Source organism: Equus caballus, chromosome 5 (genome assembly GCF_041296265.1).
Source record: "Equus caballus isolate H_3958 breed thoroughbred chromosome 5, TB-T2T, whole genome shotgun sequence".
Lineage (NCBI taxonomy): Eukaryota > Metazoa > Chordata > Mammalia > Perissodactyla > Equidae > Equus > Equus caballus.
In genome coordinates, this window is record NC_091688.1 from 44,557,025 (window position 1) to 44,581,904 (window position 24,880).

General features: G+C 39.0%; 1 protein-coding gene across 17 annotated transcripts in view; it reads left to right on the top strand.

The window, feature by feature from the left end:
• Positions 1-227: 227 nt before the first annotated feature.
• POGZ (pogo transposable element derived with ZNF domain) overlaps positions 228-24,880 on the top strand; it is a 49,455-nt gene continuing 24,802 nt past the window's right edge. For 3 of the 17 annotated variants that reach the window (XM_023641176.2, XM_070268257.1, XM_070268259.1), the window contains exons 1-2: positions 240-599; positions 13,610-13,734. In XM_023641176.2, coding sequence (XP_023496944.1) covers positions 13,611-13,734 — 124 coding nt within the window. In that variant the 5' untranslated portion in view covers positions 240-599; position 13,610. Of the gene's footprint in view, positions 600-9,640; positions 12,251-13,609; positions 13,735-14,706; positions 14,866-24,880 lie in introns of those variants that run through there. The other 14 variants (XM_070268255.1, XM_070268258.1, XM_070268260.1 and 11 more) reach the window with 12 other exon arrangements.

Consider the following 24,880-nt stretch of genomic DNA (forward strand, 5'->3'; position numbering starts at 1 on the left):
CCAGGCAAGTGAATTGGAGGAATATTTTCTTTGGAAATCCCATTTTTCTCACCAGAACTTAGATATTGCTTCTGAAGCTAATTATTCTTTATTTCATTAAAAAAAATGTTTTTATTTATTTATTTATTCGCAGGCCCAGACAAACTTGACTAGAAAAGAAGCCCGGGCAGGGGTTAGGATGAGCCCATGACGTGTCACGCGCTTCAACCAATTGAAAGGCCACGAAAGGGGGAGGGCGGAAGTGACGAGCCGTATCCCTCCGCGGGGCAAGAGGGTCGGTGGGGGGAGTCGGCGTCTCTCTCCCCCGCGCCAGCTCCCGTACACGGAGCCGCATTCCTTAGCCCCCCCACCCCCCTCCCTCGGGGCCCCCCCCCCGCCCCCCTCGGGAAAAAAATCCACCCTAAATCACTCGAACCCGAGGAAGGTTTCCTTTCACCCTCGGGGAGACGAGCTTTCAACGGTTCCCTCTTCTGCGTCTCCCCCCAAGCCCCCGTCCCCTCCCCTGCTCCCACCCCCTTCTCCCGGCGCCGGGTGCAAGGTCCCTTTAAGGCGACGGCGCCTTCCTCGGGTCAGACTACCGGCGGCGACGACCACGGGAGGTGAGTGAGCGAGCGAGCCTTCTCTCTCCCCAACCTCTGCTCCCGGGGGTTCCGTTATCTTTTCGCTCGGCGAGGCATTCCGAGGCGAGACAATGAGAGGGGGATGGGGCGGCTACGAGGGGTGGGGGCGGGGGCCCGGTGGCGCGCGCCCCCGCCCCCCGCGAGTGGCGGCGCGGCCCGCCGCGGCGGCGGGCGTGGGGTGCGGCGCGCGCGCGCCTGTGTGTGTGTGTGAGTGCATGCGCGCGCGCCCCTGGAGTCGCGGGAGGTGCGCGGCCGGCCCGGCCGGGGAGGCCCCTGCCTGCCAGACGGCCGTCCCCGCCCCCGGCGCCTGCCGCGGCGCGCGCGCGCGCACTCGCGCCCCACGGCCCCGCACACACCCGACGTCCACACGCACGCCCGGCGCGGGGCGTCTCGGAGGAGTGGGCGGGCGTGGGCGCGGGCGGCGGCCCGTTGGGGAAGGGGCGGGGGCGGGGGCGCGGGCGGCGGCGCGGCGGCGGGAGGGGGGGGCGAGGGGGCGAGGCCCGCGCGGGGGGCGGGTGGGGTGACGTCCCCGAGGGACGTGTAGCGCGCGGCCCTCCCCGCCCCTTCCCCCGCCGGGGAAGGAGCGGGGCGCTCTTTTTGAGCGCGAGCAGGAAAATGAGTGATTGCTTAGCCGCTCCCTTGTGTTATGTAATCCGCGCTCGGGCCAATCGTAGATCCCAAGCCTTAGTGCACTGCGGTTAGTTTACAGTCTCCTCCCTCGGCCCCCAAATTTCTTTGGGAGGGCGCCGTGATTTATAAAATGGGATGGGGCAGAGAATGTTTTCTGATGGATATATCCTGCCGCGGTGGGCGCCATGTTTATCCCAGGGACTATTTTCTGGAACCTTAGCACCTACTGAAAAGGAGTGACGTCGTTGATCCACCTGCTCTCTCTCTGTTTTGCGAGTTGTCTTGATTTCGTCTCCCGTCACACGCGGGATTCCCTCAAACTGTTAATAACGCTGAACGTTTCTCTGCTGTCTTGTCTTGGGCATTCTTAGCTCAGAAAAGGGTAGAGCTGAAGAGCCTTGTAAGTTATTTAGCCCAGTCTCATTTTCCAGATGGAAATTGAGATACAGTTGTGCTGTCTCAGGGCAGCCGTCTTGTTGCAGACCGTGGCCCAGCCCTCCACATTCTTTTAAGAAGACACCTCCCACCGCAGCTCAAAACCCCACAGAAATGTTTTACTTTCTAAGGAATTTTCCCATTTAGATGAAGGGGAAATGGCGGGGGAGGGGAGAGTTGCTTCTTAGAAATGACGTTGAATTTTGAGAGGGAGACCCATTGCTCTTGGGACTTGTAGTTGAACTCTGAATTCGAGCTTTTCAACACAGTCGTTCTTAACTTAGGGTTGCATAAAAAATGCTTTGGAGATTGCTAAAAGTGCGGTTGTGGGGGCCTCATCCCCAAGTCTCTAGGTGAGATGGGGAGGGGGGTGTCGTCATCTCTACATTTTTAGCCCGCAGTCCTTCATTGAGAATTACTGGTCTAGCATAAAGGTGCTCAAAATAGAATCTTAAAACAGAATTAGATTCGATCTATGCCCTTGATTTCCTTCCCCTTTCCTATATTATGGTTATACCAGCTTTGATGTTGGTATATGTTAAACTCAAGGAACTGACAGGAAGACGACTCTTGGGATGGACAGGATTTTATTAGCGTTTCCACCCTCACCTTGAACCAGTGGTATGTCTAGGAAAGCAGTTCTCAAAGTCTGGTCTGCTGAGCCCTGGAGATTTCCTCAGACCTTTTCAAAGGAGCCGCGAGGTCACAACTATTTACCAAAAAATACCAAGATGCTGTTTATCTTTTTCGCTATTTGCATTGATAATCCTGAAGCAGTGCTGAGTAAAACTACTGCTGGTGCCTTAGCACAAAGCAAGGCAGCTGCAGGAAACTGCTATATTTACTTGAGAATGTTCGTGATGAAGCAGTAAAAATGATTGATTTTATTGAATCTCAGCCCTTGAGTATGTGTCTCTTTACTTTTTAAGAATCTCTGACCAAAAGGGAAGTATGCGTAAAGCGCTTAATGCTGTTTACCAAGGTATGATCTTTGTCGTGGGAAAAGCGCTTGTGAGATTGAGTTGTAAGCTTCTCCTTTCGTGGAAGAGCATTTTTGCTGGAAAGAATGACTGGCAAACTAGTTTTTCACACTTGAGTGTTTGGCGGATGTTTTCTTGAAAATAAATTAAATGAGGTTGTCACTTTGAGGGAAACAATTGACTATTTGTTACCAATGATAAGAATTTGAGAGTGAAAATTAGAATTTAAAATTGACATCTCAAGTTTGACAGCTTTCTAGTATTTAAGAGGGTTTTCTTATAACGTCAGTGTTAATGACTGATTTTTTTCATATTGTATAATGAAATGTGTCAACATTTGGAAGATGGGCATAGCTCAGTAAATCTCTATTTTTGAAATGACCAATGCATTACGTTTCAAACTCACCATGGGTAAAAAGATGCCTTCGATATGCAGGATACACCAGTGGATTTTACTGTAACGAACTATGAAAAGTTCATTGATAGGGTTTCAGATTCTGAAATGCAATTATCCTTTAAGGAACTACCATTTGTCGAGTTTTAGTATTTTGTCAGTATATCAGTATGCACAACTATCTGAAAAGGTTTATAGAATATTTCTCCCTTTTTCTGTTATCTTTGTGAGGCCAGGTCCTTGTTATATACTTAACCAAAACAACTTAGAGCAACAGACTGAATGCAGAAACAGCTATGAGAATCTGACTGCCTTTATGAAGCTAGACATAAAGGATTTGCAAAAATGTAAAATAACGTTACTCTTCTATTTGGAGAAAAGTAGTAATTTTTAATTGAAAATGTTGTTTATGTTAACATGTAATGAGTTTGTTGTTTTTAAATGTATTGATAAGTATTTAAATTTTTTCTCTTTTAATTTCTAATATGGTAAATATCAAAAGGTATAATCCACATAAATAGAAGTTGTTTGCAGTCCTCAGTAGTTTTAAGAGTATAAAGGGGTCCTGAGATAAAAAAATTTGAGAATCATTGGGTCTGTCCTGTGCTTCTGCTCCTGTGGTCATCCAAATCTGCTCCCATTTAGGAACTTTTTGAGAACTTATAAATGTTAGTTGGAGTTCGTAATGGAAGAGGCAGTGACTTGGGGAAGATTTCTAGAGCAAAAACGCTTGGTTTGAATCCTGGCTGGACTATTTACTAACTGGGGCAAGTTACTTAATCTCTCTAAACCTCCATTTTGACTTCATCTGTAAAATGTAGTACTTAGGGCATATAATTTTGAGAATTCATTGAGATAATGAATGTAAAGTATGGAATAATGCTTGGCCATATCACAGTAAAATAAAATATAGTCCAGATAGTATTTCAGTCTTTATTCACCATATGTGTCTTTTTGTTGGAGGTGGGGATTTCTGATTAAAATTACAAACCCAAGATCTTGTTGGTGCCTTTGTCATAATATCAGTGTGGTAAGACTTTGCTATATTGTTTGGCTTTCTGGTTTGTGATATTAAGCCATATGCACAAAAACATTTTTACCTATAACTCGGGGGAAGAGAGGGGGAGCGAAATAGACTAGCGTATTGGTAGTATTTGGCAGAGTAAAAGGAAATCCAGAGAGTAGAAATGGAATTTAGACAACGTACAACTGTCAGTGAAGAAAAGCTTTTCTCGGGTGAGGGACTCCTGGAATATTGAGCCCTTTGAAGATAGGAAACTTACTGCTTACTTTAGTTGTTTTAGTCAAGAGCACATAACTAATTTGGGGGTGCTTCTTAGTAGATTTGCTGCCAGATAAGTGGAAAGTATTTTGTGTTTGGGAATATTAGGTTATTAAGACTATTTAAGAAGCTGTTGTGAATATTATATGTGAGGTTCTCCAACAGTTAGGTCCTGGGAGGGACAAAATGGGCCACGCAAAAGGCTGGATAAATAAAAGCTTCTTGTTACGGGTTTAACAATAATTAGTTTTATAGCCATATTAAGTGTTCAGCTGTACAGGTTTTCTGGAATTAGTCGTTTTTAAAGCCAAAGGTGAGGTAACTTGAAAGCAAATGCCAGCTGTTTTGAGGATTGTTTCCTCACCCTGGAGCAAGAGAGTGGTATTCTTAAAATGTTTGTTTTTTGAAACATTTTTCCTGTTCCAAGTGTTCTTTTTCTGTTGGTTTATGGGTGGACATGTACTAGCAGTGAAGTGAAAATGTTAGATTCTGAATTCCTCAGTCCTGGAATTTACTTATGGCTATGAAAGAACTAGACAAATTAAAGGAATTCAAAGCTTCAGGAGCCAAATTTGTCTGGAGAGTTTTGGTACAAAACAGATGTTTTCCTAATCTTGTTTGGGATGAAGATAGGTAAACATTTGCTGCCCGTTAAATACCTCAAAAGTGGATTGACAGGTGTATCTGCAAGATTCTTTCTGCTGCTTTTATTTTTTATTAATTTTTTAATTATTATTATTTTTTTTTGAGGAAGATTAGCCCTGAGCTAACATCTGCCAATCCTCCTCTTTTAGCTGAGGAACACTGGCCCTGAGCTAACATCCGTGCCCATCTTCCTCTACTTTATACGTGGGACGCCTGCCACAGCATGGCGTGCTAAGCGGTGCCATGTGCATACCCGGGATCCGAACTGGCGAACCCCGGGCTGCTGAAGTGGAACGTGTGCACTTAACCGCTGTGCCACCGGGCTGGCCCTCTGCTGCTTTTAAATAACATTGTTTGTAAAGAGTCTCTTTGTATCTTGCCTTTTCGATTATGTAGGCTTTTAATGATTAGCTGATTATGTAGGCCCTGAGTATAAAGTAGACTTGATTTGGCTTATTTCCCAGCATTTAAGATACAATCCACTCCTCCCCAGAAAGATAGATATCTGGTACACCCGTATTATGGATGGAAAGATCATTGCCAAAGACTTAGACTATGGGCATTGCTAATGGTCCTGTGTGAGCTGCAGTGTTGAGTACAGCTGACCAAGTACACAAAACTCATGTTATGGTACAATTACTACTATAAAATACAGATACCAGGTTACCAAGATGTCAAATATTGGATTGCATTAATGCAAGATGGCAATGTTCATGTTGTCTCACAGTACCTCCTTGGTAGCCTATGTATATCCCACCTTAGATTTATATCTTTTTTTCTATATTATTTAATTATTATGCTACATCTTTAAAAATGTATTTATACAATTTATGTGAAAATTGCTCATAGAAATAAGAACAAGTTAACAGAAAATTCAACCAACAAGACTACCAGTTTGATTTAGTAAATGGCAGAATATCACAACCAAAATATGAGTAGGTAGTTCCCTCCCCTCAACTTTTTTTCTTTTTTCATTTTCTTTTTTTCAATTTCAGCATTATTGAGGTATAATTGACATATGAAATGGTAAGATATTTAAAGAGTACCTCATGGTGACTTCATATACATAGCGTTGTGAAAGGATCCCTCCCATCTAGTTAACACATCCATCACCTCACATACTTATCTTTTTGTGTGGGGCGGGCAGGGGGTGGTGGTGATTAGAACTGCTCTCAGCCGCTTTCAGTTTACGATACAGTGTTATCAACTATAGTCATCGTGTTTTACATTAGATCCTCAGACCTTATCCATCTGATCCCCACCCAAGTTTTTATTAAGAAAATTCCATGCATGTAAAAAGATGAAAAAATACTTCAGGGAGTACCTAGAATGAACCCACCACCTAGACACAATGATTTTTAACATGTTGGTATATTTGATGTCTATAAGAAAACAAAATATTTATGTATTTGCTGAACTGTTTGAAAGACACAGTCATGACATTTCCACTAAATATTTCATGTGTTTGCTAAGAATAAATACATTCTCCACTGTAACTCTAATACCACTATCCTTTCTAAGGAAATTAAAAATAATTCCCCAGTATCATCTAGTATCTAGTCTATATTCAGATGTTTCAGTTGTCTCCAAAATGTCATTTATATCTTTTTTATGAAGCAGAATCCAGTAAAGGTTCACATGTTGCATTTTGTTATGTCTTTTTAAAGAGACCATGTTAGTAGTTTTATAGAATGTTCCATATTCTATATTTGATTATTTTCTTGTAGAGTGTCCCACCTTCTGGATTTATCCCATTATTTTCTTGTGGTGCTACTTAACTTAGTCTCCTATTGCTGTATTTCCTATGAACTGGAAGTTAAATTTAAATGCTTGGTTTGATTTAGGTTAAACATTATAGTCAATGGCTTTTCTTGTTGTTGTTTTTTTTAACAAAAGAACAAGCCACACACCAAACAGCTGATGACAGGCAGAGTTTGGATTATTGGCTAACATTTTTCTATTTAAACTTGTTACTGTCATAACCTTTGCTTTTGAGATATAGAGCTACTTCTGTATCTTTAAGTTCAAGCATTACAATAATACTTTGAGAAAGAATACAGAAATAGATTTGCGTCATGTCATTTTGACTCACTGCCCTCTGAGAATAGTATTCAGAAGTTGAAGAGGCAAGAAGACTTGATATATTTAGCAAACCAACCCATAAAGGAATTGTAAAGGAGTCACAACCAGAAATTTTAGAAATGGAGATTAGATTAAAGGACTTTGGGAAATTGTTTTCACAAAAATTACTTACCAGTCAATACTGATAATAACAAATACTGATAGTAACCCTAATTTTAGAGGATTATCATCATGACGCTCCAGTTGTATGAGGAGAAATTATATACTTGGGCAAGTTTCACAGGTAGATGATTATAGGGTAAAACAAACTAGATGTATATTAGTTTTAAAAAATGTTTTTACTGTGTAAGATGTAATCATTTGAGCAATTCACAGGAACCTGTTCTACTCATCTCTGTTGCAGAGAAGATAAATATTTTAAAAAGAAATGATAATTCTTCATGCGTAGAATGTGGGATGATTTTTTTTTTCATTTTTCCCTTCAGAACATGGATTCAGTTTGATTATGGTTTCTCAATGTTGGCACTCTTTACACTTTGGGCCAGATAAGTCCCTGACTGTCCTGTGCATTGTAGGATGTTTAAGTACCCCAGGCCACTACCCACTAGACAGATGTTAGCACTCCTCCCCAACTCCATCCCTAGTTGTGACTACCAAAAATGTCTCCAGACATTGCTGCATGTCTTCTGGGGGGCAAATTATCTCCCTTTAAGTATCACTGAAAATCCACTGGCATGTGTAAAGATGATGTCCTTTGTGATCTAGGTTTCCCTTTATGTAACCTACCTATAGCTGTTGAACCCAAGGCCCTTCTGCAGGTATGCTGCACAGCATGGGCTCTGCCTGGTATATGTTGGAGAACACTGGGATATGATGAAATTTTTTTAGCTCTATTGGAAATTCTGTTGAAGGTAGAAATGAGCTGTTCATTTGTAAGTCAAAGTGTAACCTTTTCATTTATCTGACCCCGCCCCCCCCCCCCCCCCCCCCCGCCGTTTGCTTGGAAAGAACCTTATTAGCTATGTGCTATGGATAAACATTTTGTTACGAATAGTTGAGAAATTTGTTTGATATCTTTGAGGTGATCTGTCTGTATCTTGGCATTCAAAAAAAGGCAGTCTTTAAAAAAATAGTTACTTGCTAAACATGTCCTGTTTGTTAACCTTTGGTTGTCCTTAAAAATTTTTAACTATATGTGTATTCTGCCACTCGGGAAAATGATCCAGGCATCTTGTTAGGGGAAGGGAAAGGGACTACATACAGGGGGCATAGAGTAGGAGTGGAAGAAATGAGAATTGTTTGATAAATACAAGACTGAAACATCTCAAGAATTTGAGGAGAAAATAGGATTTTGTTTTAAGTTTCTAAGACAAATATTATTTGTGGATGTGGAATTTTTCTGCCAGATGACGTAGCGGCAAAATTAAAGATAGCTGACTAATAATGGTTGGGGGTTGATATAGAGATAATTTTATATTTAAAATGAGCGGAAAGCCCCTTAGCATCTAGACTCTGGTCTTGGAATATCATTCCCTCCCAAAAGGAATCAGGGCTCCTTGAAGAAGTGGCTGATTCTGGCTCTTGGGCAGGAACTGTATGAGATGAGCCTGGAACATCTTATCTGTCAGATAGCAAGAACCTTATCAAACACTGCTAAGAGTTGTGTCAGAAGGTCTCAGCAGCCTACTGAAGTAGTTCCCACTGGCCAAAATAGGATGCTTTCAGTATCAATAAAGATAACCGCAGTGGATTACAGCACATCAAATACATTTAAATCTGTGACATAACAGTAAAGAACAAGCTTATTAGTCACTTTGGGGAAATGCCACCAAAACGAATCATTTTGAAAACTGGTAAATAAAAGGAAAAAGAAGCAAGATAGGAAAAATCAAGACTTTTACTATATGAACTGCTCTACTAAGTAACCAAATAGTATTTGTTTGTTTGGTTTTTTTTTAAGATTGGCCCTGAGCTAACATCTGTTGTCAGTCTTTTTTTTTTCCTTCTTCTCCCCAGAGCCCCCAGTACATAGTTGTATATTCTAGTTGTGAGTGCCTCTGGCTGTGCTATGGGGAATGCCGCCTCAGCATGGCCTGATGAGCGGTGTCCTGTGCGTGCCCAGGATCCGAATGGGCGAAACCTGGGCTGCGAAAGCGGAGCATGCAAACTTAACCACTCAGCCATGGGGCCGGCCCCAAATAATATTTTTTTTAATAGAAATGTTCTATTTAATAAATGAGGAAGGAATGATAGATTTAGAATGACTAGATCTAGGCACGGAGTGTACCTCCTGATGGAGGAGTACATCACCGTTGTGGGTAGTCTTAGGGGGAAAAAAGTTAAACATGTATCTAATCATGCATGTAGATCCACCTATCAATTTCAGGATGTACTGAGGACAGAGGCATATATTAAATGCTATGTGTATGTGATCAACTATATCCAAACTGTAGAAACTACAGGAGGTGACCTGGTTCTTCAACAAATAAATTGCAAGGGAAAAAAAAAAGATGAAGGGAGGCCTATAAATTAAAAGAGACTTAAGGGGCCAGCCCAGTGGCGCAGGGGTTAAGTTCGCACTTTCTGCTTCTGCAGCCTGGCGTTCGCCACGTCGGGGTTCACCAGGTTGGATCCCAGGTGTGGACCTCCACACCGCTTGTCAAGCCATGTTGTGGCAGGCATACCACATAGGAAAAGTAGAGGAAGAGGGGCAGGGGTGTTAGCTCAGGGCCAGTCTTCCTCAGCAAAAAGAGGAGGATTGGCCGCAGATGTTAGCTCAGGGCTAATCTTCCTCAAAAAATTTTTCAAAAAGTTAAATAAATAAATTAAAAAATTACTTATTAAAAAAAAGAGAGACTTAAGAAACTTACCAAATAATTATGGCATGTGGACTTTATTTGGATCCTAATTCAAATTAACATTAACATTTATTTGAGAGAATTTGAAATTTGAATGTTCACTAGATACTAAGGGACTATCAATTTTTTAGGCATGTAGTGGTACTATGATTTCTTTTGGTATATAATCTTTTTGTTTGTTTTTTATGACGGCTTTATTGAAATATCCACATACTGTAAGATTCACCCTTTAAAGTATACAATTCAGCGAGTTTTAGTATTTTCACGGACTTGTGCGACCATTACCACATTTGACTTTATAACTTTTTCATCATCCTAAAAAGAAACCCCATAGCCACTAGCAGTCGCTCCCCATTCCCCTCTCCTCCCAGCCCCTGGCAAGCACTAGTCTACTTTCTGTCTCTAAGGATTGGCCTATTGTGGGCATTTCCATATAAATGGAATCTCATAATATGCAATTTTTTATGACTGGCTGCTTTCATTTAACATACTAATCTTGTTTTCAAGGTTTATCCATGTTATAGCATATATCAGTACTTCATTCTTTTTCTCTATGTATTTATTTAATTGGGGTAACATTGGTTTATAACGTTATATAAGTTTCAGGTGTACATCATTATATTTTGACGTCTGTATAGGCTACATCGTATTCACCACCAAAAATCTAGTTGCCAGGTATTTGATCTTTTCAAGTCCTTATTTTTTAGAGCTGCATACTAAAATATTTATGAATATGTTATTACAGATTTGCTTCAAAATAGTATGAAGGAGAGGGGATGTAGGTGAATCAAGGTCGGCTTTGAATTGATAATTTTTGAAGCTGGGTGATGGATGCATGTCTGTTTCTGTATTTCATTAAAATTTGTAACTCATTTTAAAAATAGTGGAAAAGGAGTCACTGCAGTCTTGATTCAGAGACTCATAGCTGTGATATGATCAAAGTTTGCCCCTTCACTTGTGTACAGTATGGTTTTCAAATTTACTGCCCATCCAAGTTTTCCCCTTGATGTAGCACTCTGTTCCCTTTGTGCTGGCCTTTGATTTCTGAAATCCACATTTTTACCTGGCAGTATTTTAGAAGAAATGAAAATGTTGCTTAATTTAGTAAGGATTGAATTTCAACGTGTTTGTTTTTTGGTGTGAGAAGTGTTCAAGTCTATGAGTACATTTATCTTTTATAACAAAATAGGGAAGAGAGAAAATAATTCCAGGTTTTTTCCTTCCTTGTGAGAAATCAAGTGAAAGGTTTGGTGTGGAAAGAGGTTAAACATGAGTAGAACGATAGTTTGGGAAGATCTGTACATTTTAGTACTGCATATTTAGCAATTCCTGTCGTCTTTGATCAGAAATAGTTGAAAGGAGACTGTATGCCATGGATGACTTGAAAGACAGCACAGAGAATGGTGAGGTTTCTTTGTTGAACATTTTGGTAAAAACAGTAAATATAGCATTTTTTCATATTAGTGAAGACTTCTTTTTGATAACTGGGAAACTACAAGAAGGATGCTAAATTTTTATTTTTCGTTTTTAAAATTTGGGAAATGCTTAATTTAGGTTGATGTATCTATTGTGGCATGGCCCTTGCTTTCAGCAGAGTTAATTTTTTGGCCCTGAGCTATAGATCAGAATGTAAAATTAGTGATCACATTCTGAGATAACAGAGTCTGGGTCAGAATTGAGGACTAACTGAAAAATTTTATTTCACTGTCTTTCAGAGGTGTTTTGGGTGCAAGCCTGTAAAATATGCTCAGTCAGCAGATGTCTTATTTTCTGGGTTGACAAGCCTTAGTGGTTAACTCCATCTTCTATGCTATAAAAAACTTGAAAAATGTTTTCTAAGTTGAATTTTGTTTTCATTTTGAATCTTTTGATTTACATTGGTTGTCTTGGCAGAGCGTATACCTGAGGAGTTATTTTTCTTTCTCTTTTCTTAAAAAGTAGGTAACAAACATCCTTCTTTGCCATCTTTTCACATCTACCCTTCCCGCTCTGGTTCTTAAGAGTACCTTTTTCATGGGAGGAATAACATGATTTGACTTTGGTCAGAAAGAAGAAACTTTCAATATTGTTATTAAAATTAATTGTTTCACAACGTAAAACATAAACTCACTTTCTTAAGGTAGTTTAAATAGTTGAGGTAAATGATGAGCCTTCTGGATTTGCTATTAAAATACCCACAGGCATAACATTGGAAACCAGTTTGCATTCAGATAGCTTTACTTATTCAGAAGGAGAATTTTCTACAGATTGCTCAGCATATGCGTGGAGAGTTTGCTTGCAGCTGGTCAGAGCTGAAAGAAGGCCCTTGGAAACCATCTGTAGAGGTTATCATCCACAGTTTATGTTCATTCTGCTGGGTGTTTGATATTTATGCATTAATTATCTGTTAGCTGTGGGCTCTAAGAAAGTTATGTAGCAAAGAACAATCGTATAAAATTAATAAGTTAGAAGAAAAAGCTATTTGGAATGTTACCTTTTTCAGTGGAACTAGACTGGAAAATCCAGAAGTGTGTGTTGCGTAGTCTTGTCTCAAAGAATGCCTGTGATATGGATTTGGCTTCTTTTTGATTCAGTTTCTGGCTAGCATTGTCTTTTGTATATATATATTAGATATGAAATTAAGAAAATGTAAGTTGATATCTTAGATCTTTTTCTTACCTTGCTCATAACTTTCCCCTTTGTGGTTTTGGTTTGGGAAGACGGATAATTAAAATAGGACATTAGAGACCAATTAGAAGCAAGTTAAGCACTTTACCCATTAAAACTGTGGGCACTTGGCTATAGGTAACTCACTGGGGCATTGCTAGGATATTTTAAATTTTCAAGGGGACAACGCCATCTGTTGGGCACCTCCCAAAGTAATATTATCAAATTGTATGTACCTAATTAAGCAGAACAGTTAGTTAGGTTGGTTGTTTTGTTTTGTTTTTGGCTTGGAGGTGAGGTGAAAAAATTTCTGGGATACTAAGAGCACTGAGAACCTGTGCGTTAAAGGCTTTGTCTGAGCATTGAGCAGTAATGCTACTTCCCTTCCAAGACAAGTTGACCTTTAGTCAACTAATATTGGAGGGCAGAATAGCTAGAAATAGCTCTTTGTTTGCGCTGCAAAGATGTAGGCTTTGTTTTTTAAAAGTAGCATGTAATTTTAGGCAATGTTTTCAAATTAAAGGCTGACTCCAAAATCATGGTGGAGTACAAGGTAGTAGTAGGGCCAGGACTAGAGTGTTACAAGGGAGGTTCTCATCTTGGGTGCAAAATTTAAGGGATTGTAAAAAGGTTCAGTAATCAAGATACATAGTATTTTATAGTATTTTAGTGTATAATTTTAAAAAGATCAATATTAATGCAAAAAACTTCAAAATGAACAAAATATCAATTTTAAAGAAAGACAGGATCTGACCCTGCACTTGGATGATTAGTCTAATCCCAGTGCTAGGTGTTATAGATTAAATTTCTATAATCCTAATTATTAAATAACTTGCTGTGGACTCTTCCACAATAATTTTTTTTCAAGAATAAAAGTTATAATTCTGTAACCTTGAAATTGGGGAGAGGTTAGGGGAAATGGTAGAGGGAGAACAAGGGAGTGGGTCACCAATAGATTCGAGAATCTGACACTCTATTTTGTGTAAAACTCTGTCTCCCATTGTGAGGTCAGTATTATTTAATCTTTTTTCTTGTAGCATGGCGGACACCGACCTGTTTATGGAATGTGAGGAGGAGGAGCTGGAGCCATGGCAGAAAATCAGTGATGTCATTGAGGATTCTGTAGTTGAAGATTATAATTCAGTGGATAAAACTACTACAGGTAACAGAAATTCTTTTAATCTAAGCTTGTTGTTTAAATTGACTCAGCTGAATGGCGTTTTTGTTGAGAAAGTGTGAGGTGGAGAAAGAATCCAGAGATGCCTCCTGTGGCACTGGTGCTACCTTTTTTTCCCATGCCGAAGACTGTAAATGCCTCAGTTTCCTTATAGATAAACCTAGAAGCACTATAGTTAATTCATTTAAAACATTGAGAGTTGGGTTAACCAGTGTTTATCAAACATCTAGCAATCCTCCTAGCAAATGATGTGTGGATGAGAATACAAAGTGGTGGTGGTCATTTACGTACCCAGTCAAAAACAGGTTCCCGTAGTCTTGTTTTTTTTTCTTTGTTTGTTTTACTTCAACTTGGATTCCTTTGTGAGTTGAGGAGAATTTGCTTTGTGTTTGCCTTCATGGACAGTTTACAAACTTAGGCTTGTTAGCTTCTCTTTCAAAAAAGTGATGTTGCAGGGTCAAATTCTAGATCACCCTGAATTTAGAAAGTGAATAGTAGTTCTTTTCTCCCCTAAATTGTATCTGTTGCTCTCTTTATTTTTATCTTCCCTACCTTGAGATCTGAAAATGGCATTAGTTTGGACTGAAATAGGACACAGTCCAGGGTCTTGTGGATGGCTTGCTGTGCATGGTTCTGAATACCAGTAGTGGTGATAATAAACCTTTGAGTCTAGAGGTTTGCTTGTGCTATATAAGCAAAGCATTAAAATCCCGGTTCAGTGAGCTTGTGATCTAACTTAACCAGGAAATGTGAGACAAAGAAGAAGGCATGGTGTCTCATTGGTGGAGTGAGGGACAAGTAGGAGGAAAAATCAGATGAACAGTTGGATTTACAAATAAAGCAGGAAACATTTTGGCTGTAGAGGCCTACAGCAAGATGAAAAGGGAGGATTAGGACAGTATCCGTTAGTGTCATCTGTCCCTGTCTCCGAGTGACTGTGCCTCCCCTTCCCCACAGTTTCTGTGAGCCAGCAGCCAGTCTCGGCTCCAGTGCCCATCGCTGCCCATGCTTCTGTTGCTGGGCACCTCTCTACATCCACCACCGTTAGTAGCAGCGGGGCACAGAACAGCGACAGTACAAAGAAGACTCTTGTCACACTAATTGCCAACAACAATGGTAAGTGGGATTATTGGGAAATTCTTCCTGGGCTAGAGGGGTGAGAGAATAAAAAAGGTTTTAGGAATAGCTGTACCTGTTTAGTTTTAGGTACTGATGAGGTTCTGCTAGTTGGAGTGAATTTAGTAATGATTCTCTGATATGGAAGTGATTCAGTAGGTGGTGCTGTTCCTTCTGAGTTAGTGCTGAACTTATGCTGGTATTTCAAGTCAGAGGGCAGCTGATTCTTGCTGCTGATAATTTCTAGGAGAGAAAATATAAACCCCAAATTGCTAACTTACAGAGATCTGGGGTTTTTTTGTTTGATTGTTTTTGTTTTTTTGATTAGAAGAGCCCCACTAGTTTGGTAAGAATTCTCCCAGGGCAGGTTTGTTTTCTAGTTTCTCTGGCAGCTTCATTTGGTTATTTGTTGCTGGGTATGGAAGATAGGATAGAGTTGTTGTCTACCTGAAGGAAATGGTGAAAGAGTAGTGTTTTTAGTGCATATATTGACTAGAGAGTCTATATAGTATTGGTTTCTATTTCATTTTGGTGACTGTGTTACACTCTGAAGATGAGTTATTGGCAAGTTATGTCTCAAGATTCATAACTAAAATAAGCACTTTCATAGAATCATTGCGTTGCTGCAAATGACTTATTTTTAATTATTCTATTTCTTTTAAAAATATATCTTTATTAATACAAGAATAATATGTGCATTGTAGAAAAAGTAGACAGTAAAAATAAGTAAAAGGAAGGAAAAAAAATTTTAACCGTAGTCCCACTACCTGGAGATAACTATTTGTAGCTCTTATCACATACATATGTGTACTTTTATACTTCTATATGCTATCTGTAGTGTTTACTTTTTAGAAAAATGGATCATACAGACTCTACATTATGCCTTGCCAGCTTTTTTCCCTTAATATGTAGTGAATATTTCTCATTTTAGTAAATATTTTTCTGTAACATCTTTGATGACTATTTCCCATTGTTTGGTTAACTATTACTAACAATAGGTTGTAGAGGGGTATATTGCTACGTTAAAGAGCTACTGTGAACATCTCTGTCTCTATTTCTTTTCTCACATCCTTAGTTCTGAGAATACATTTCTAATGTCAAATTGTTGGATCAAAGGTCATCACAATTTTTAAGGATTTTGATTGATGTTTTTCCTGGATTGGACATGTGGAAGTGTTGTATCAGTTTATATTTCCGTTAGAAGTACATAGGGTGTTCTTATTTTTGGATATAGCCATTTACTCCTCTATTGTTGGACATTTATTACAATCTCAAGGTTTTTTTTTTATTACAGACAGTGCTATGGTGAGCATTCTCAGGCATTCTATCTGTGCCCACGGTGTAGCATGTCTGCAGTAGAAAGTGAGATTACTGGGTCAGGCATTTAAAATTTGATAGACAGTGTCATTTTGCCCTAAAAGATTGCTGTAAATAAGTACCCACCAAAGCTCTTTTACCATATTGTTGTCAACTTCAGGTATTATCAAACTGAAATCTTTGTAATTTCCACAGGTTCTTTTTTCAATCTTTGGTTACTGAAAATATGGTTTTTATCACATGGAAAATCCTTAGAATTTTTTAAAACTTTAATAAATAGAGACCCTTGTATATATAAAGATGAGGAAAAACTATCTAGAGAATTCTTTCATTTTACAGATGTGGAAATCAATGCCTAGAGAGTCTAAATAATGTGCTTAAGGGCAAATAGTTGGTAAGTGACTAAACTGGATTTGAATTATCTAGACTTCAAAGCTTGTGGCCTTTCCACTGTATTATATTGCTTTCCTGTGTTTCTCTTAAAATAATCTGTCAAACTGCTGTTAGAGACCAGTTTAGCTAAATTTTTCTTTAATCCCAGGATTCCAAAGCCCATGATGAGCATCTCATGACACACTTTCCTGGTTCCCTTGACTCCGTGAATGGACCTTTGATTCCTAGGTGGGGCTTGTGTACAAATTTTTTAAAAAGTGTATAAATTGTGGGGCCAACCTAGTGGTGTAGTAGTTAAGTTCGTGTGCTCTGCTTCGGTGGCCTGGGGTTCGTGGGTTCAGATTCTGGGTGTGGACCTACACACCACTCATGAAGCCATGCTGTGACAGGCGCCCCACATAGAAAAGAGAGGAAGATTGGCAACAGATGTGAGCTCAGGGCCAGTCTTCCTCACCAAAAAAATATATATATATATATTTTAATATATGTATAAATTAATATATATCAATTTACTTATCTATATATAAATATAGATAAGTAAATTAATTTTATTTACTTCAAAAACCTCTAGTAATCAAATTAAAATGTTAACCCATGTTGATGGTTAAAAAAGAAATGGCTATAGGCTAGTAACCACAGTTATATATGTCTTGTGGGTTCTTCCAAAAAATTTTCATGCATAGATAAACACATTAATAGATCCAATTTGTCTGGCCCTTTTTTTTTTTGTATGATACATACAGTTCTGTAACATTTTTATCAGATACTCTTGAAATGCTAGCCTAGGCATAGGGATGAGACTTCAGAATAGAGTGAATAAAAACTGTTCTCTCTTACAACCCAGTTCCCCCATAAGCCTTCAGTTTAATTGTATTAGTATATTGTCTGCTTATTACATTAACAACATAGCAAGGGAGAATAACTTTTAAGCACTTTAGTGTTATTTCACTTAGTGTACTAGATTCTTTAGAAAGTTGAAAAGTTGTCTTTTTTTCCTACACCTCACTCTCCTTTTAGACCAGTTTTAAAATTAGTCTGGCTCTTGGTTACCAATAGCAGTCTCCTCCAATAATTAGATTTTAAAAGACTGTGCTTTTTTGGGCATTGATTTGGGTTTTATCATTTACTTGTTTCTCTTATTTTCCTTGCCCCCTCTACATAAAAAGCATTTCCTTGACTCTTGATTTTAAGGAACATTTTTATATATGTGGGAGGGAGGCCAGGGGTTGTGAAAGAGCAGAAGCATACTAATAGTATTTACAATGGTTTAGTGCTATGCTGGGTGGTGGATTTATCCACAAGCTCCACAAGAGTGTTTGTTTTTATCATATTTTATAACTTAAATGTATGTAGCATCTTATATGAATCAAATGTTAAACTATAATTAAGATAAAGATTATCTTAAAGGGATGAATGGGATGAGAGGAGGGAGCATGGACACAATTTTGTCCCGTACTCTAAAATACCTCTTGTTCCATGGAGACTGATAGTTGGTTAAAAAAATAATAATAATAATCCTTTCCTATTCAATGGGGAAAGAGTACTTTTTTCAACAAATGATACTGGGACAACTGGATACTTTTTCCACATGGAAAAGAATGAAGTGGCACCCCACCTCATACCATTTACAAACATTAACTCTAAATGGTCAAAGACCTAAATGTAAGAGCTAAAACTGTAAAACTTTTACAAGTAAATATGGGTGTAAAGCTTTATAACCTTGATTTAAGGAATGGTTTCTTAGGACACCAAAAGCACCAAAGCCACAGAAAAATAGATAAATTGGACTTTATAAAAATTAAAACCTTTTGGACGTCACCATCATGGCGGAGTGAGCTTGCCCAGGACTCTCTCCCCTCCAACATACAACAAAAGTGAGCAACCATATTCCAACAGAAAATACCCTAAAAGCACAAAAATCCTCAGAGAGTCACGGCAGCCACACGATGGACGGCGGAGAGGCTGGAGTGCACCCTTGGAGGAGCTGGAACAGGCTAAGAGAGATCTTCACTCCCTCCCCTAAAGACTGGGATCACTGCTGCAGGAGGCTCCGTGAGGGAGGGAGTCAGGGAGGGGTCTCGCATCCACGGGGTCGCCAGGACTCCCAGGGCCCTTGCAGCCTAGAGGGATGCCCTCTAATGGGGCGAAGGCTTTCGTGCAGGGGTGATCTCATCAAGCCAAGACCCCAGGAGACCAGACAGCTAGAGCTGATCGGAAACCTGGGTCTGCGCAAAAGAGAAACTGCCCCTCCCCCGACCCACATGGTGCCATCTTGGCTGAAGGCGTAGGGCTCAGAATACGCAGCTCTCGACCCCTGTCCAGTGGCGAGAGGCTGTAACTGCAACCGAATAATATCACAATGGGAAAGACCCGTCCTTCCAGCATCGGGCAATTTATCAAATCTCCAGACTAGAGAGAAAACAAGCACCCAGAATTCAGTCCTGAGGACACAGAAATAAGTAAACTGAAAGACAATGAATTCAAAATAGCTATCGTCAAAAAACTCAGTGAGGTAAAAGAGAATATAGGTAAACAATTCAACGAGTTCAGGAGCTACTTCACAAAAGAGATTGAAACTATAAAGAAGACTCAATCAGAAATATTAGAGATGAAAGACACAGTGGAAGAGATAAAATAGGGATTCCCTGAATGCTCACGTGGACACCATAGAGGAGCAAATCATCATAATCGAAGATAGACATGTTGAAATGCTCCAGATAGAGGAGGAAAGAGAACTGAGACTAAAAAGAAATGAAGGAAGTCTCTGAGAAATATCTGACTCAGTGAGGAAATGCAACATAAGAATTATAGGTATTCAAGAAGGTGAAGAGAAAGAGAATGGAGCAGAAAGCGTGCTCAAAGAAATAATAGCAGAGAACTTCCCAAATCTAGGGTATGAGCGAGAAATGTGTGTGGAGGAAGCTTTCAGATCTCCTAGATTTGTCAATGTGAAAAGACCTACTGCAAGGCATATAGTAGTGAAACTGTCAAAAATGAATGACAAAGAAAGAATACTCAGGGCAGCAAGGCAGGAGAAAATAACTTACAAAGGAACCCCTATCAGACTTTCAGCGGATTACTCTGCAGAAACCTTACAAGCTAGGAGAGAATGGAATGACATATTCAAAACTTTAAAGGATAAAAATCTTCAGCCAAGAATACTCTATCCAGCAAAAATGTCCTTTGGATATGAGAGAGAAATTAAATCTTTCCCAGACAAACAAAAGCTAAGGGACTTTGTAGCCACGAGAGACACCCCTTTCTCCCTCCCAACGCCCAGCTACAAGAAATCCTCAAGAAGGCCCTTATGCCTGAAAAAAGAGAGAAAGGGGTCACAAAACAGAGTAAGGAGACCAATAGATAGACAGAATCAGAATAGGACAGCAAATATTCAACTATAGTATTAGGCTAAAGGGAAGGAAAACACCAAAAACAAGACAATCTTGTCACTTTAACCATAAACTCACAACACAAGTTGGAATAAGATATGAGAATAATAACTTAGGAGGGGAGGAGGAAAGTGACTGAATCAGTTTAGACTAAGGAAGTAAGAGGCCATCAGAAAATGGACTATGTTATGCACCAGATTCTGAATACCAAACTTCAGGGTAGCCACTAAACTAAAAAGCAGAACAGAGACACAAAAAATAAATAAGGAAAAAGCAAACACAGCATAAAAAACTGCATAATTCAATGGGTATACCAAAACACACAGGAAAAGAAACAAAGGAAATGCAGGAAAACTGGAAAATGAATGATATAATGACAGCATTAATCCCTCATACATCAATAATCACCCTCAATGTAAACGGATTGAACTCTCCGATAAAAAGACACAGAGTGGCAAGATGGATTAAAGAACAAGATCCAGCAATTTGTTGCCTTCAGGAAAGACATCTCAGCTCCAATGACAAATATAGGCTCAGAGTGAAGGGGTGGAAGACGATACTCCAAGCTAATGGCAAGTGAAAGAAAGAAGGTGTCACAATACTTATATCAGACAAAGTAGACTTCAAGATAAGGCAGGTAAAGAGAGACAAAGAAGGGCCAACATATAGTGATCAAAGGGACACTCCATCAAGTAGAAATAATGCTTGGAAATAACTGTGCACCCAACACAGGAACACCAAAGTTCATAAAGCAACTATTAACAAACCTAAAAGAAGATAGCAAAAATAACACAATAATAGTAGGAGACCTCAACACCCAACCCACATCATTGGACAGATCTTCCAGACAGAAAATCAACAAGGAAACAGTGGAATTAAATGAAAAGCTAAAACAGTTGGACTTAATAGACATATATAGAACACTTCATCCAAAAAGAGCAGAATACAGATTCTTCTGAAGTGCGTACAGAACATTCTCAAGGATAGACCATATGTTGGGAAACAAGGCAAGCCTCTCTAAATTTAAAAAAATTGAAATAATAACAAGCATCTTCTCTGATCATAATGCTTTAAAGCTGGAAATTAATTACAAGAAAAAAGCTGAGAAAGGGACAACGATTTAGAGACGAAACAAAATGCTATTGAACAAGCAGTGGATCATTGAAGAAATTAAAGAAGAAGTCAAAAAATATCTGGAGAAAAATGAAAATGATAACATGCCATACCAACTCATACGGGATGCAGCAAAAGCTGTATTAAGAGGGAAATTCATCTCAATACAGGCACACCATAACAAACGAAAAATCCCAAATAAGCAATCTCAAATTACACCTAACTGAATTAGAAAAAGAAGAGCAAACAAAGCCCAAAGTCAGCAGAAGGAGAGAAATAATAAAAATCAGAGCAGAAATAAATGCTATTGAAACACAAAAGGCAGTAGAAAGGATCAGAGAAACAAAGAGCTGGTTCTTTGAGAAAGATAAATAAAATCGACAAACCCCTAGCCAAACTTACAAAGAAAAAGAGAGAGAAAGCTCAAATAAACAAAATCAGAAATGAAAGAGGAGAAATGACAAGAGACTCCACAAAAATACAACAGATTATAAGAGAATATTACGAAAAACTCTATGCCAACAAAATGGATAAGCTAGAGGAAATGGATACATTCCTAGACTCTTACAACCTCCCAAAGCTGAGTCAAGAAGAAACAGGCAATCTGAACAGAACAGTCCACAAGGAAAGAGATTGAAACAGCAATCAAAAGCATCCCAAAGAATAAAACCCCAAGGCCAGACAGCTACCCCGGGGAATTGTACTAAACTTTCAGAGAGGATTTAATACCTATCCTTTTCAAGCTATTCCAAAAAATTAGGGAGGATGGAACACTTCCTAACACATTCTATGTGGCCAACATCACTCTGATACTAAAGCCTGACGAGGACAGCACCAAAAAGGAGAACTATCGGCCAATATCACTGATGAACATAGATGCAAAAATTCTCAAAATTTTGGCAGCCCAAATTCAGCAATACATCAAAAGGATCATACATCACGATCAAGTGGGATTCATACCAGGGACGCAGGGATGGTTCAGCATCTGCAAATCAATCAACATGATACACTGCATCAACAAACTGAGAAATAAAAACCACATGATCATCTCAATAGATGCAGAGAAAACATTTGACAAGATCCAACAGCCATTTATGATAAAAACTTCTAACAAAATGGGGATAGAAGGAAATTACCTCAACATAATAAAGGCCATATATGACAGACCCACAGCCAACATCATACTCGATGGGCAAAAACTGAGCGCCATCCCCCTGAGAATAGGAACGAGACAAGGATGCCCACTATCACCACTCTTATTCAACATAGTACTGGAGGTTTTGGCCAGAGAAATTAGGCAAGAGAAAGGAATAAGAGGAATCCAAACAGGGAGTGAAGAAGTGAAACTCTTGCTGTTTGCAGATGACATGATCTTATATGTAGAAAACCCCAAAAAGTCCATTGGAAAACTAATATAAATAATTAACAACTACAGTAAAGTTGCGGGGTACAGAGTCAACTTACAAAAATCAGTTGCTTTTCTCTACTCTAACAAAGAACTTACAGAAAGAGAATTCAAAAACGTAATTCCGTTTGCATTTGCAACTAAAAAAATAAAGTACCTAGGAATAAATTTAACCAAGGAGGTGAAGGACTTATGCAAAGAAAACTGTAAGACATTACTTAGAGAAATTGATAATGACTTAAAGAGATGGAAAGAGATTCCTTGCTCATGGATTAGAAGAATAAACATGGTTAAAACGTCCATACTACCCAAAGCAATCTACAGATTCAATGCAATCCGCGTCAGAATCCCAATGACATTCTTCACAAAAATAGAGCAAAGAATACTAAAATTCATATGAGGCAATCAAAGACCCTGAATTGCTAAGGCAATCCTGAAGAAAAAGAACAAAGCTGGAGGTATCACAATCTCTGACTTCAAAATGTACCTCAAAGCCATAGTGAGCAAAATGGCATGGTACTGGTACAAAAACAGGCAGATAGATCAGTGGAACAGAACTGAAAGCCCAGAAATAAAACCACACATCTACAGTCAGCTAATCTTCGACAGAGGTGCCAAGAACATGCAATGGAGAAAAGATAGTCTCTTCGATAAATGATGTTGGGAAAGCTGGACAGCCACATGCAAAAGAATGAAGGTAGACCACTGTCTCACACCATACACAAAAATAAACTCAAAATGGATCAAAGACTTGAAGATATGTCCTGAAACTATAAAACTCCTGGAAGATAATATTGGTAGTACACTCTTTGACATTGATCTATAAAGGATCTTTTCAAATACCGTTTCCTCTCTGACAAGGGAAACAAAAGGAAAAATAAACACATGGGAATTCATCAGACTAAAGAGCTTCTCTAACGCAAAAGAAACTAGGATCAAAGCAAAGACACACCCCACTAATTGGGAGAAAATATTTGCAAATCATATATCTGACAAGGGGTTAATCTCCATAATATATAAGGAACTCACACAAATGAACAATAAAAATGCAAACAACCTGATCAAAAAGTGGGCAGAGGAGATGAACAGACATTTTTCCAAAGAAGATATACAGATGGCCAAGAAACACATGAACAGATGTTCAACGTCACTAATCACCAGGGAAAGGCAAATCAAAACAACACCAAGATAACACCTTATGCCTGTTAAAATGGCTGTAATCACTAAGACTAAAAATAACAAATGTTGGAGAGGGTGTGGAGAGAAGGAACCCTCATACACTGCTGGTGGGAATGCAAACTGATGCAACCACTATGGAAAACAGTGTGGAGATTCCTCAAAAAACTAAAAATAAACCTACCGTATGACCCAGCTATCCCACTGCTGTGTATCTACCCAAACAATTTCAAATCAACAATCCAAAGTAACATGTGCACCCCTATGTTCATTACAGCATTATTTGCAATAGCCAAGACATGGAAGCAACCCAAGTGCCCATCGACCAATGACTGGATAAAGAAGATGTGGTGTATATATATATACAATGGAATACTGCTCAGCCAGAAAAAAAGACAAATTCATCCCATTTGCAATAACGTGGAAGGACCTAGAGGGAATTATGCTAAACAAAATAAGCCAGTCTGAGAAAGACAAACACCAGATAATTTCACTCATGTGGAATATAGACAAGTACTGGGACAAAGAAAACAGTTCAGTAATTACCACGGGAAGGGAGTTGGGGGGGGGGGGACAGGGGGTGAAGAGGAACACTTATATGGTGACAGTCAAGAAATAATGTACAACTTAAATCTCACATTGATGTAAACTATTATGAACTCAATTTTTAAAAAAGCTGATACAAAATTAGAATTTGGTTAACTCTATCTTAAAAGGAAAAAAAAATTAAAACCTTTTATGCTTCAAAGGGCACACTCAAGAAAGTGAAAACATAATCCATAGAATGGGAGAGAAATTTTGTAAATAATATATCTGATAAGGGACATGTATCTAGAATATATAAAGAACTATTACAATCCAAGAATAAAAAGATAATCCAATTTTTAAAATGGGCAAAGAATCTGAATAGACATTTCTCCAAAGAAGATATATAAATGACCAATAAGCACATGAAAAGATGCTCAGCATCATTAGTCATTAAGGAAATGCACATCAAAACCACATTGTGGTACTATTTTACACCTTCTAGGGTGGCTATCATCAAAAAGACGGACAATAACAAGTGTTGGTGAGAATGTGGAGAAACTGGAATTGTGGTGAGAATGTACAATGGTGTGGCCACTTTGGAAAGTAGTTTTGGCAGTTTCTCAAAAAGTTAAACATAGAGTTATCATATGACCCAGCAATTCTACTCCTAGCTAGCTGTATGCCGGAGCAAATT